The sequence below is a fragment of the Salvelinus sp. IW2-2015 genome, linkage group LG8 (genome assembly GCF_002910315.2).
Source record: "Salvelinus sp. IW2-2015 linkage group LG8, ASM291031v2, whole genome shotgun sequence".
In the NCBI taxonomy this organism is placed as follows: Eukaryota; Metazoa; Chordata; class Actinopteri; order Salmoniformes; family Salmonidae; genus Salvelinus; species Salvelinus sp. IW2-2015.
Genome location: NC_036848.1, coordinates 54,481,416 through 54,495,980, shown reverse-complemented (window position 1 = coordinate 54,495,980; position 14,565 = coordinate 54,481,416). Strand labels below are relative to the sequence as shown.

Genomic DNA, 14,565 nt, shown 5'->3' with positions numbered 1-14,565 from the left:
GGAGTGGTGAGGGTTAGAGAGAGGAGGGGAGGGGTGAGGGTTAGAGTGACTGGTGAGGAGGGCAGATGATGAGGGATTGCAGAGGTGCCTGGCAGTCAGTAAGTCAGTCGTATTGCAGCAGCAGCAACAAGCCGAGTCTGTGTCTGTCTGTCCCTTCTCACACTGTCGAAATCAATTTCGGAACTGTTCCCCCTTCGGAACTGTGGAACAAAGAAAAGGAGAAGCTTCCAGGTATATACAGTATATAGGCACTCAGAGAAACAACAGGGGAGCAACACAACCACAGACAAATACACAATCTACAGGCATTTAGTTTGGCCAATTTTGGCGCTGGGTCCCATGTTGCTGCCTCCGTCTGCACATTCCCTTCATCCATTCATGATGAGTATTTGAATATCGTAGTATTTCATACAGTTAAGATAACCTTTCCCCAGATATAAAAAGGAGAAGACAGTAAAATAATTTCATGTCTTCAATCTCATTTCTTTGATATGCTGCAACAAATGAACTGACAGCCTTTCACATTCAACATTTACTGCAGACCTGAGTTCAAATAGCATAGAAAACACATATTATATGGACCCAGGTCTAGTATACTGTAGCCTATATACATGGACACAGAGCACAGTGTGGGCAGCAACGTAGAAGGGATAGTAACAATACTATGGAGGGCCAGTATCTAGGAGGGGGAGTGTTCAAGCCTGGGGCTTTTCCCTGAAATCAAATTTATTTGACTAAATGAAACTTAACGATAAAAGCAAAAAGCAAGCTAAAGCAACAAATATGTTTCAAAGTAATAGGATAAAACGGAGGGAAAATATTTATTTGACCCACTAGGAACGGCATAAGGATAGGTGATTCCCATTGGTCCAACATTGGGTTTTTGGGCAAACCAACCTTTCTGTCCCATCATGATAATATCATAGCTAGGTCTCGTCATCAAATAAATAAATGTTAAAAAATTWAAAATCAGGGGAAAAAAAGGGAAACACACCAAAAATAAACCATTAAAATGATATGGCAATTAACACAACAAAAACCTGATATGTCCGTGTTTGTAGTTTATGTTGCAGTTCCTATCAGGGGAATACTTAAGGACACTAATTACTTGTAGTGTCTACAAGTCCATGACTTTATGTTGCAGTTCCTATCCTATTAAGGACACTAATTACTTTTAGTGTCTACAAGTCCATGACTTTATGTTGCAGTTCCTATCCTATTAAGGACACTAATTACTTGTASTGTTTACAAGTCCATGAAATCATATCCAGTCTAGTACCACCCAGACAAACCTTATCAATTCAGTATCACAACCGAGTATTTTTATCTATAGAGACAAAAAGTGGCCCTTACCTCTGAGGGAAACGTTGCTCATACTGTTCAAGTCCTTGCTGTGGAGACAAACACACAAAACACCTTTCAGTCATCAAGTCCTTGGCACTTTTGTGTCACACTAGAAAGTTGAGAATACATGATAACAGTATTGCTTGATTGGCAAATCCAGAACTGTATGAATTGAACTGCTGGAGATATTGTCAGTAGTAGTTTGTGGTCGTATCTGGCTTAGATTCAGCTTCAGGTGTTCAATAGTCACATGTACAGGGTTGCAGGTGTGATTGCAGGGTACAGTGAAAATCTTAGTCGCCGAGCTCCAACATGCAGGACTAGTGAAAACAAGGAAAATGTAAAAAAAAATTGAAATATATATAAATAGCACTATATACACATAACTGTATTAGTGACAATTAAATACTGTAAATGTCCATTGGGATGGTTGAGGGGTAATTGGTATTTTATTCGGATCCCCGAATAAAATACCAATCACATGTTCTGTGTGGGGTCCACACAGAACATGAAACATAATACAGAACATTAACAGACAAGAACAACTCAGGGACCGAACTACATTAATCTAAAAATGGCACACATAGCCACACAAATATATATATACAATATATCTAGGTCAAATAGTGGCGAGGCGTTGTGCCGTGAGACGTTGTTTTATGTGTTTTTTGAAACCAGGTTTGCTGTTCATTTGAGTAATATAAGATGGAAGGGAGTACCATGCAATAATGGCTCTATATAATACTGGACTGGAAAAAGATCCCTGGTGGCATGTCTGGCGGGGTAAGTGTGTGTGTGTGTATCAGAGCTGTGTGTAAGTTGACTATGCAAACAATTTAGATGGTCGTCCTCTAATTTTTTCAACACGTTTCTTATGAAAAGAAAAAGTGATGCAGTCAGTTTCTCCTTATCTCTTAGTCAAGATGGCTCACTGTTCYTTGTTGGCATTTCCTGCCAAKGTTTTCCCACTTTACCAATGAAATAATTATAAAAATGTGTTGGCAACATCAAATTGTTTTGTGATGAATAAACCATCTGAGTCAATGAAAGATGGAGTAGAATTTGTCTTTCTGCCTAGAATTTCATTTAAAGTACTCCAAAGTCCTTTATATCATTGATCTTGTTTTCATAATACAGTTTCTTATTTTTTTTGTTGAGTCACATCATTTCTCAATTTGCATTAAATCAGTCAGATGTGCAGCCAGACTTATTAGCCAATCCCTTTGCCCCATCTCTTTCAACCATACAGTTTATCAATTCCTCATCAATACATGGAGCCTTAACAGTTCTAACAGTCAGTTTCTTAACAGGTGCATGTTTATCTATAATTGGAAGAAGCAAATTCATAAATTCATGAAGTGCAGCGTCTGGATGCMCCTTAATCACATCAGCCCAACAGATAGTTTTAACATCATCCACATAAGTCACAGCAAAATATTTTGTATGATCTCTAATAAACTATTTTATTCCCAGAATTTTGGAACTTTGGCTTTCCTGGATGGATGGATGGATATACTGTATATATATATWTTTTTTTTCTCAAATAATTGCCTCGCCTGGTCCACCAACTACTTCTCTGATAGAGTTCAGTGTGTSAAATCGGAGGGACAGTTGTCCGGGCCTCTGGCAGTCTCTATGGGGGTGCCACAGGGTTCAATTCTTGGACCGACTCTCTTCTCTGTATACATCAATGATGTRACTCTTGCTGCTAGTGAGTCTCTGATCCACCTCTACGCAGACGACACCATTCTGTATACTGCTGGCCCTTCTTTGGACACTGTGTTAACAACCCTCCAGACGAGCTTCAATGGCATACAACTCTCCTTCCGTGGCCTCCAATTGCTCTTAAAGTAAGTAAAACTAAATGCATGCTCTTCAACCGATCGCTGCCTGCACCTGCCCGCCCGTCCAGCATCACTACTCTGGACGGTTCTGACTTAGAATATGTGGACAACTACAAATACCTAGGTGTCTGGTTAGACTGTAAACTCTRCTTCCAGACTCACATCAAACATCTCCAATCCAAAGTTAAATCTGGAAGTGGCTTCCTATTTCGCAACAAAGCATCCTTGCTGCCAAACATACCCTTGCTGCCAAACATACCCTTGTAAAACTGACCATCCTACCGATCCTCGACTTCGGCGATGTTATTTACAAAATAGCCTCCAATACCCTACTCAATAAATTGGATGCAGTCTATCACAGTGCCATCCATTTTGTCACCAAAGCCCCATATACTACCCACCACTGCGACCTGTACGCTCTCGTTGGCTGGCCCCCCCCTGCTAGGTAAAGTCCCCCCTTATCTCAGCTCGCTGGTCACCATAGCAGCACCCACCTGTAGCACGCGCTCCAGCAGGTGTATCTCTCTCGTCACCCCCAAAACCAATTCTTCCTTTGGCCGCCTCTCCTTCCAGTTCTCTGCTGCCAATGACTGGAATGAACTACAAAAATCTCTGAAACTGGAAACACTTATCTCCCTCACTAGATTTAAGCACCAGCTGTCAGAGCAACTCACAGATTACTGCACCTGTACATAGCCCATCTATAATTTATCCCAAACTACCTCTCCCCCTACCGTATTTATTTATTTTGCTCCTTTGCACCCCATTATTTCTATCTCTACTTCGCACATTCCACTGCAAATCTACCATTCCAGTGTTTTACTTGCTATATTGTATTTACTTCGCCACCATGGCCTTTTTTTTGCCTTTACCTCCCTTATCTCACCTCATTTGCTCACATTGTATATACTTATTTTTCTAATGTATTATTGACTGTATGTTTGTTTTATTCCATGTGTAACTCTGTGTTGTTGTATGTGTCAAACTGCTTTGCTTTATCTTGGCCAGGTCGCAGTTGTAAATGAGAACTTGTTCTCAACTTGCCTACCTGGTTAAATAAAGGTGAAATAAATACATAAAAATGTAACTAGGCAAGTCAGTTAAGAACAAATTCTTATTTACAATGACGGCCTACCAAAAGACAAAAGGCCTCCTGCGGGGACAGGGTCTGGGATTATAAATAAAAAATATAGAACAAAACACACATCTTGACAAGAGAGAAAACACTACATAAAAAGAGAACTAAGATGACAACATAGCATGGCAGCAACACATGACAACAACATGGTAGCAACAACATGGTAGCAACACAACATGGTAGAAGCACAAAACAGGGTACAAACATTATTGGGCACAGACAACGTCACAAACAGCTAAAAGGTAGATATAGCCATTATATTGTGATCACTGCATCTAATGGGTATGGATACAGTTTTAGAACAAAGTTTTACAGTATTAGTATAAATGTGAGCAATACTTGTGGATGATCTTGTTCCTGTAGTGTCAGTAAACACCCTGATAGGTCGAATAATAATCTGAACCAGATTACAGGCACTGGTTACATTGAGAAGCTTCCTCGAGTGGATAGCTTGATGAAAACTAGTCAGGAACAGAGATTGATCACACCCAACCTCTGTGCGGCTGACAGTGATGTTGCTTATCAGCCAGACTCCCATCTGGCTTAGCGGCCTTTTACATCTCTATACACAGCCATCATCACATGACCATATTTCACCGTTTGATCATTTCACTTTTATATTGTCGTTTGGGGGGGATAACCACAGGGGGAGCAGCCGTCACTAATGACCAACAGGGGGGAGCAAGCCGTCAGACTAAATGACCACAGGGGGAGCAGCCGTCAGACTAAATGACCACAGGGGGAGCAGCCGTCAGACTAAATGACCACAGGGGGAGCAGCAGTCAGACTAAATGACCACAGGGGGAGCAGCCGTCAGACTAAATGACCACAGGGGGAGCAGCCGTCAGACTAAATGACCACAGGGGGAGCAGCAGTCAGACTAAATGACCACAGGGGGAGCAGCCGTCAGACTAAATGACCACGGGGGAGCAGCCGTCAGACTAAATGACCACAGGGGGAGCAGCCGTCAGACTAAATGACCACAGGGGAGCAGCCGTCAGACTAAATGACCCACAGGGGAGCAGCCGTCAGACTAAATGACCACAGGGGGAGCAGCCGTCAGACTAAAATGACCACAGGGGGAGCAGCCGTCAGACTAAATGACCACAGGGGAGCAGCCGTCAGACTAAATGACCACAGGGGGAGCAGCCGTCAGACTAAATTACCATTTAGTCTGACTGCTTGGCACTTACATTAAAATTAATGCCAAGAGTAAAAAAATTCAATTTTATTTGTCAAATGCGCCGAATACAACCTTAGTGAAATGCTTACCTACAAGCCTTAACCAACTACGCAGTTTTATGCCAAGAGTCCTTTAATAGAAAGTTACTCAAGTAAAAGTGAAAGTCACCCAGTAAAATACTACTTGAGTAAAAGTATAAAAGTATTTGGTTTTAAATATACTTTCAGTATCAAAAGTAAATGTATAAATAATTTTWAATTCCTTATATTAAGCAAAGCAGACGGCAACATGTTCTTGTTTTTAAATGTACGGATAGCCAGGGTCACACTCCAACACTCAGACATTATTTACAGAAGATGCATTGGTGTTTAGGGAGTCCACCAGATCAGACGCAGAAGGGATGACAACGTATTCTCTTGATAAGGGCTTGAATTTGACAATTTTCCTGTCCTGTTAAGCATCCAAAATGTAACGAGTACTTTTGGTTGTCAGGGAAAATGTATGGAGTAAAAAGTAGGAATGTAGTGAAGTTAAAGTACAAGTTCTCAAAAATATAAATAGTATAGTAATGTACAGATACCCCCCAAAAAACCCTAAAGTAGTACTTTAAAGTATTTTTACTTAAGTTCTTTACACCACTGCTAAATTGCTTATATAATTAACATATGATCAGTCATTGAAGTGTTGACAGTTGCCAAACCAATATGAGCCAGTAGAGGGCGCCAGCTGAACACAGCAGAACAACCATTGCCTTTAGAGTGACACAGCTGTATAAAACTAACATAACGGTCTGTTCAAACTCTACTTTTTTTCTATCCCTGGAATAATCTGAAGGGGAAAACAAGACCAAGAAGTTGTTATGTGACTATCTGAGCAATTAGAGACTATTATCATGCCCACATACAGTACCTCTCCACCTCCCGCCTCCTCCTACCCAAGCCCTGTAAAGGGTTGTGTTAAAAGGGTTTTGGTGTTACATAATGCAGCACATCCCCCGCTCTCGCCTCAGCGACAATATATGTGTGTGCAGGTCTCCAGTCAGCTGGGCTAGTCCTGTTATCAGCAGTCTCCAGTCAGCTGGACGTAAGAAGGGATAGTAACAATTACTATGGAGGGCCAGTATCTAGGAGGGGGAGTGTTCAAGCCTGGGGCTTTTCCCTGAAATCAAATTTATAATAGCCTAAATGAAACTTAACGATAAAAGCAAAAAGCAAGCTAAAGCAAACAAATATGTTTCAAAGTAATAGGAATAAAACGGGGGAAAATATTTATTTGACCCACTAGGAACGGCAATAAGGATAGGTGATTCCCATTGGCTCCAACATTGGGTTTTTGGGCAAACCAACCTTTCTGTCCCATCATGATAATATCATAGCTAGGTCTCGTCATCAAATAAATAAATGTTAAAAAAATTTAAAATCAGGGGAAAAAAAGGGAACACACCAAAAAAATAAACCATTAAAATGATATGGCAATTAACACAACAAAAACCTGATATGTCCGTGTTTGTAGTTTAATGTTGCAGTTCCTATCAGGGGAATACTTAAGACACTAATTACTTGTAGTGTCTACAAGTCCATGACTTTATGTTGCAGTTCCTATCCTATTAAGGACACTAATTACTTTTAGTGGTCTACAAGTCCATGACTTTTATGTTGCAGTTCCTATCCTATTAAGGACAGTTCAATTACTTGTACTGTTTACAAGTCCATGAAATCATATCCAGTCTAGTACCACCCAGACAAACCTTGTACAATTCAGTATCACACACGATGTATTTTTATCTATAGAGACAAAAAGTGGCCCTTACCTCTGAGGGAAAACGTTGCTCATACTGTTTCAAGTCCTGCTGTGGAGACAAACACACAAAACACCTTTCAGTCACAATCCTTGCACTTTGTGTCACACTAGAAAGTTGAGAATACATGATAACAGTATTGCTTGATTGGCAAATCCAGAACTGTATGAATTGAACTGCTGGAGATATTGTCAGTAGTAGTTTGTGGTCGTATTCTGGCTTAGATTCAGCTTCACAGGTGTTCAATAGTCACATGTACAGGGTTGCAGGTGTGATTGCAGGGTACAGTGAAAATCTTAGTCGCGAGCTCCAACATGCAGGACTAGTGAAAACAAGGAAAATGTAAAAAAAATTGAAATATATATAAATAGCACTATATACACATAACTGTATTAGTGACAATTAAATACTGTAAATGTCCATTGGGATGGTTGAGGGGTAATTGGTATTTTATTCGGATCCCCGAATAAAATACCAATCACATGTTCTGTGTGGGGTCCACACAGAACATGAAACATAATACAGAACATTAACAGACAAGAACAACTCAGGGACGAACTACATTAATCTAAAAATGGCACACATAGCCACACAAATATATATATACAATATATCTAGGTCAAATAGTGGCGAGGCGTTGTGCCGTGAGACGTTGTTTTATGTGTTTTTGAAACCAGGTTTGCTGTTCATTTGAGTAATATAAGATGGAAGGGAGTACCATGCAATAATGGCTCTATATAATACTGGACTGGAAAAGATCCCTGGTGGCATGTCTGGCGGGGTAAGTGTGTGTGTGTGTATCAGAGCTGTGTGTAAGTTGACTATGCAAAACAATTTAGATGGTCGTCCTCTAATTTTTTCAACACGTTTCTTATGAAAAGAAAAAGTGATGCAGTCAGTTTCTCCTTATCTCTTAGTCAAGATGGCTCACTGTTCGTTGTTGGCATTTCCTGCCAAAGTTTTCCCACTTTACCAATGAAATAATTATAAAAATGTGTTGGCAACATCAAATTGTTTTGTGATGAATAAACCATCTGAGTCAATGAAAGATGGAGTAGAATTTGTCTTTCTGCCTAGAATTTCATTTAAAGTACTCCAAAGTCCTTTTATATCATTGATCTTGTTTTCATAATACAGTTTCTTATTTTTTTTGTTGAGTCACATCATTTCTCAATTTGCATTAAATCAGTCAGATGTGCAGCCAGACTTATTAGCCAATCCCTTTGCCCCATCTCTTTCAACATACAGTTTATCAATTCCTCATCAATACATGGAGCCTTAACAGTTCTAACAGTCAGTTTCTTAACAGGTGCATGTTTATCTATAATTGGAAGAAGCAAATTCATAAATTCATGAAGTGCAGCGTCTGGATGCGCCTTAATCACATCAGCCCAACAGATAGTTTTAACATCATCCACATAAGTCCACGCAAAATATTTTGTATGATCTCTAATAAACTATTTTATTCCCAGAATTTTGGAACTTTGGCTTTCCTGGATGGATGGATGGATATACTGTATATATATATATTTTTTTTCTCAAATAATTGCCTCGCCTGGTCCACAACTACTTCTCTGATAGAGTTCAGTGTGTCAAATCGGAGGGACAGTTGTCCGGGCCTCTGGCAGTCTCTATGGGGGGTCCACAGGGTTCAATTCTTGGACCGACTCTCTTCTCTGTATACATCAATGATGTCACTCTTGCTGCTAGTGAGTCTCTGATCCACCTCTACGCAGACGACACCATTCTGTATACTGCTGGCCCTTCTTTGGAACTGTGTTAACAACCCTCCAGACGAGCTTCAATGGCATACAACTCTCCTTCCGTGGCCTCCAATTGCTCTTAAAGTAAGTAAAACTAAATGCATGCTCTTCAACCGATCGCTGCCTGCACCTGCCCGCCCGTCCAGCATCACTACTCTGGACGGTTCTGACTTAGAATATGTGGACAACTACAAATACCTAGGTGTCTGGTTAGACTGTAAACTCTTCTTCCAGACCTCACATCAAACATCTCCAATCCAAAGTTAAATCTGGAAGTGGCTTCCTATTTCGCAACAAAGCATCCTTGCTGCCAAACATACCCTTGCTGCCAAACATACCCTTGTAAAACTGACCATCCTACCGATCCTCGACTTCGGCGATGTTATTTACAAAATAGCCTCCAATACCCTTCAATAAATTGGATGCAGTCTATCACAGTGCCATCCATTTTGTCACCAAAGCCCCATATACTACCCACCACTGCGACCTGTACGCTCTCGTTGGCTGGCCCCCCCTGCTAGGTAAAGTCCCCCCTTATCTCAGCTCGCTGGTCACCATAGCAGCACCCACCTGTAGCACGCGCTCCAGCAGTGTATCTCTCCTCGTCACCCCAAAACCAATTCTTCCTTTGGCCGCCTCTCCTTCCAGTTCTCTGCTGCAATGACTGGAATGAACTAACAAAAATCTCTGAAACTGGAAACACTTATCTCCCTCACTAGATTTAAGCACCAGCTGTCAGAGCAACTCACAGATTACTGCACCTGTACATAGCCCATCTATAATTTATCCCAAACTACCTCTCCCCCTACCGTATTTATTTATTTTGCTCCTTTTGCACCCCATTATTTCTATCTCTACTTCGCACATTCCACTGCAAATCTACCATTCCAGTGTTTTACTTGCTATATTGTATTTACTTCGCCACCATGGCCTTTTTTTGCCTTTACCTCCCTTATCTCACCTCATTTGCTCACATTGTATATACTATTTTCTAATGTATTATTGACTGTATGTTTGTTTTATTCCATGTGTAACTCTGTGTTTGTGTATGTGTCAAACTGCTTTGCTTTATCTTGGCCAGGTCGCAGTTGTAAATGAGAACTTGTTCTCACTTGCCTACCTGGTTAATATAAAGGTGAAATAATACATAAAAATGTAACTAGGCAAGTCAGTTAAGAACAAATTCTTATTTACAATGACGGCCTACCAAAAGACAAAAGGCTCCTGTGGGGACGGGGTGGGATTATAAATAAAAAAATAGAACAAAAACACACATCTTGACAAGAGAGAAAACACTACATAAAAAGAGAACTAAGATGACAACATAGCATGGCAGCACACATGACAACAACATGGTAGCAACAACATGGTAGCAACACAACATGGTAGAAGCCAAAAAACAGGGTCAAACATTATTGGGCACAGACAACGTCACAAACAGCTAAAAGGTAGATATAGCCATTATATTGTGATCACTGCATCTAATGGGTATGGATACAGTTTTAGAACAAAGTTTTACAGTATTAGTATAAATGTGAGCAATACTTGTGGATGATCTTGTTCCTGTAGTGTCAGTAAACACCCTGGATAGGTCGAATAATAATCTGAACCAGATTACAGGCACTGGTTACATTGAGAAGCTTCCTCGAGTGGATAGCTTGATGAAAACTAGTCAGGAACAGAGATTGATCACACCCAACCTCTGTGCGGCTGACAGTGATGTTGCTTCAGCCAGACTCCCTCTGGCTTAGCGGCCTTTTACATCTCTATACAAGCCATCATCACATGACCATATTTACCGTTTGATCATTTCACTTTTATATTGTCGTTTGGGGGGGATAACCACAGGGGGTAGCAGCCGTCAGATAAATGACCACAGGGGGAGCAGCCGTCAGACTAAATGACCACAGGGGGAGCAGCCGTCAGACTAAATGACCCACAGGGGGAGCAGCCGTCAGACACTAAATGACCACAGGGGGAGCAGCAGTCAGACTAAATGACCACAGGGGGGAGCCAGCCGTCAGACTAAATGACCACAGGGGGAGCAGCCGTCAGACTAAATGACCACAAGGGGGAGCAGCAGTCAGACTAAATGACCACAGGGGAGCAGCGTCAGACTAAAATGACCACAGGGGGAGCAGCCGTCAGACTAAATGACCACAGGGGAGCAGCGCGTCAGACTAATGAAAGGGGAGCAGCCGTCAGACTAAATGACCACAGGGGGAGCAGCCGTCAGACTAAATGACCACAGGGGAGCAGCCGTCAGACTAAATGACCACAGGGGGAGCAGCCGTCAGACTAAATGACCACAGGGGGAGCAAGCCGTCAGACTAAATGACCCAGGGGAGCACCGTCAGACTAAATTACCATTTAGTCTGACTGCTTGGCACTTACATTTAAAATTAATGCCAAGAGTAAAAAATTTATTTTATTTGTCAAATGCGCCGAATACAACCTTAGTGAAATGCTTACCTACAAGCCTTAACAACACTAGCAGTTTTATGCCAAGAGTCCTTTAATAGAAAGTTACTCAAGTAAAAGTGAAAGTCACCCAGTAAAATCTACTTGAGTAAAGTATAAAAGTATTTTGGTTTTAAATATATTTCAGTATCAAGTAAATGTATAAATAATTTTTAATTCCTTATATTAAGAAAGCAGACGGCAACATTTTTTGTTTTTTAAAATGTACGGATAGCCAGGGTCACACTCCAACACTCAGACATTATTTACAGAAGATGCATTGGTTTGTTAGGGAGTCCACCAGATCAGACGCAGAAGGGATGACAAGGTATTCTCTTGTTAAGGGCTTGAATTTGACAATTTTCCTGTCCTGTTAAGCATCCAAAATGTAACGAGTACTTTTGGTTGTCAGGGAAAATGTATGGAGTAAAAAGTAGGAATGTAGTGAAGTTAAAGTACAAGTTTCTCAAAAATATAAATAGTATAGTAATGTACAGATACCCCCAAAAACCCTAAAGTAGTACTTTAAAGTATTTTTTACTTAAGTTCTTTACACCACTGCTAAATTGCTTATAAATTAACATATGATCAGTCATTGAAGTGTTGACAGTTGCCAAACCAATATGAGCCAGTAGAGGGCGCCAGCTGAACACAGCAGAACAACCATTGCCTTTAGAGTGACACAGCTGTATAAAACTAACATAAGGGTCTGTTCAAACTCTACTTTTTTCTTATCCCTGGAATAATCTGAAGGGGAAAACAAGACCAAGAAGTTTGTTATGTGACTATCTGAGCAATTAGAGACTATTATCTGCCCACATACAGTACCTCTCCACCTCCGCCTCCTCCTACCAAGCCCTGTAAAGGGTTGTGTTAAAAGGGTTTTGGTGTTACATAATGCAGCACATCCCCGCTCTCCGCCTCAGCGACAATATATGTGTGTGCAGGTCTCCAGTCAGCTGGGCTAGTCCTGTTATCAGCAGTCTCCAGTCAGCTGGGCTAGTCCTGTTATCAGCAGTCTCCAGTCAGCTGGGCTAGTCCTGTTATCAGCAGTCTCCAGTCAGCTGGGCTAGTCCTGTTATCAGCAGTCTCCAGTCAGCTGGACTAGTCCTGTTATCAGCAGTCTCCAGTCAGCTGGGCTAGTACTGTTATCAGCAGTCTCCAGTCAGCTGGACCAGTCCTGTTATCAACAGTCTCCAGTCAGCTGGGCCAGTCCTGTTATCGGCAGTCTCCAGTCAGCTGGGCCAGTCCTGTTCAGCAGTCTCCATTCAGCTGGGCTAGTCCTGTTATCAGCAGTCTCCAGTCAGCTGGACTAGTCCTGTTATCAGCAGTCTCCAGTCAGCTGGGCTAGTCCTGTTATCAGCAGTCTCCAGTCAGCTGGGCCAGTCCTGTTTATCAGCAGTCTCCAGTCAGCTGGACTAGTCCTGTTATCAGCAGTCTCCAGTCAGCTGGGCCAGTCCTGTTATCAGCAGTCTCCAGTCAGCTGGGCTAGTCCTGTTATCAGCAGTCTCCAGGTCAGCTGGGCTAGTCCTGTTATCAGCAGTCTCCAGTCAGCTGGGCTAGTCCTGTTATCAGCAGTCTCCAGTCAGCTGGCCTAGTCCTGTTTCAGCGTGTCTCAGTCTAGGTCTCGTTTCAGCAGTCTCCAGTCAGCTGGCCTAGTCCTGTTATCAGCGTGTCTCCAGTCAGCTGGCCTAGTCCTGTTATCAGCGTGTCTCCAGTCAGCTGGCCTAGTCCTGTTATCAGCAGTCTCCAGTCAGCTGGACTAGTCCTGTTATCAGCGGGTCTCCAGTCACAATCACTTTCCTCAGTACCAGAAGCAGCAAGCAGCCTTCTCTAATCTGGGCTCTGGTCATCTCTTGGTGCCCGTCACAAAACACAGACGCACACACACAAACAAACACTCACACACAGACAAACACAGACACTCAGACAAACACTCCGTGTGTGTGAGGCAGAGGGGAACTGATCCCCGTTTATGTAAGTTAATGGGCCAGAACGTTGTGGGAAAGCTGTGTTGAGTGCCACCGGGACCTAAACACACAGCCTGTCACACTGATGGTATACTGCACAAGGCACCTAAGTCACTTGTGTTGATTGATTCCTCCTATATATGAGGGCATAGCTAAGTGCTCTGGACTGGTGTACGTACAGTGTGTGTGTGATCCTTTTAGGTGCAGTTAGTAAAGTCATGAAAATAAAATACCTTCACACTTTAAATGTTTTCAAAGTTTCATGGTTTGTGCATTATAAACCTCCTGTGTGAACATGTGTGAAAATGTGTGTGAATTGGAGAATGCCTCAAATTAAAATGTCATTTTTGAATTGAAGTAGTAAACAGGATACAGAATCGCAATTTAATTAATTGAAATGTATTGAAATTCTACTGCCCGTTCTATTCTATAATAGGTGAAGTCAAATATACATCTTGTACATAAACATGTCGTTATGTACATTCAATATTTTCAGGACAAACTCTTCAAATGAATGATCAAGGAAAACAAAAAACTGTATGGAAATATTCTAAGTTATTATATAATATCTGAAATGTTATTCAATATGGAGAAAATGCTACATTTCCCAGAATGCATTACTTTATCCTTCAAGTTGACCCTGAGACCTTTAAAAGAAACCAAACAAATGAAATGGTTGGTGGAAATATAATCAGCTATTCTAAGCACTAAGGTTAAACGAGTAAGTATTGAACAATGTTTCCGAGAAAAGTGATATATTCTTTGGTATCAGGAAGTGTGACCTGTCAGATTCAATGAAACTCTTAATGTTCTATGACTGAGGAGAATTTATTTGAATTCCACTGAATTACATTTTATTCCTGTCACTCAAACTATAATTCAAATTCTACATCCTGTGGAGTGTGACCAATTCAATTTCAATTCATGAGTTGAATGGGAGTCAATTCTACAATTCCTGAGTTGAATGGGAGTCAATTTCTACAATTCTGGAGTTGAATGGGAGTCAATTCTACAATTCTGAGTTGAAATGGGAAGTCAATTCTACAATTCTGAGTTGAATGATGA

At 41.3% G+C, this 14,565-nt stretch overlaps 1 protein-coding gene across 1 annotated transcript in view; it reads right to left on the bottom strand.

Moving 5' to 3' along the window:
* Nucleotides 1-14,565, bottom strand: part of LOC111968174 (BAR/IMD domain-containing adapter protein 2-like) — a 159,952-nt gene that overhangs the window by 15,569 nt on the left and 129,818 nt on the right. The window contains 1 exon segment of the mRNA XM_070445012.1: nt 1,354-1,391. Coding sequence (XP_070301113.1) covers nt 1,354-1,391 — 38 coding nt within the window.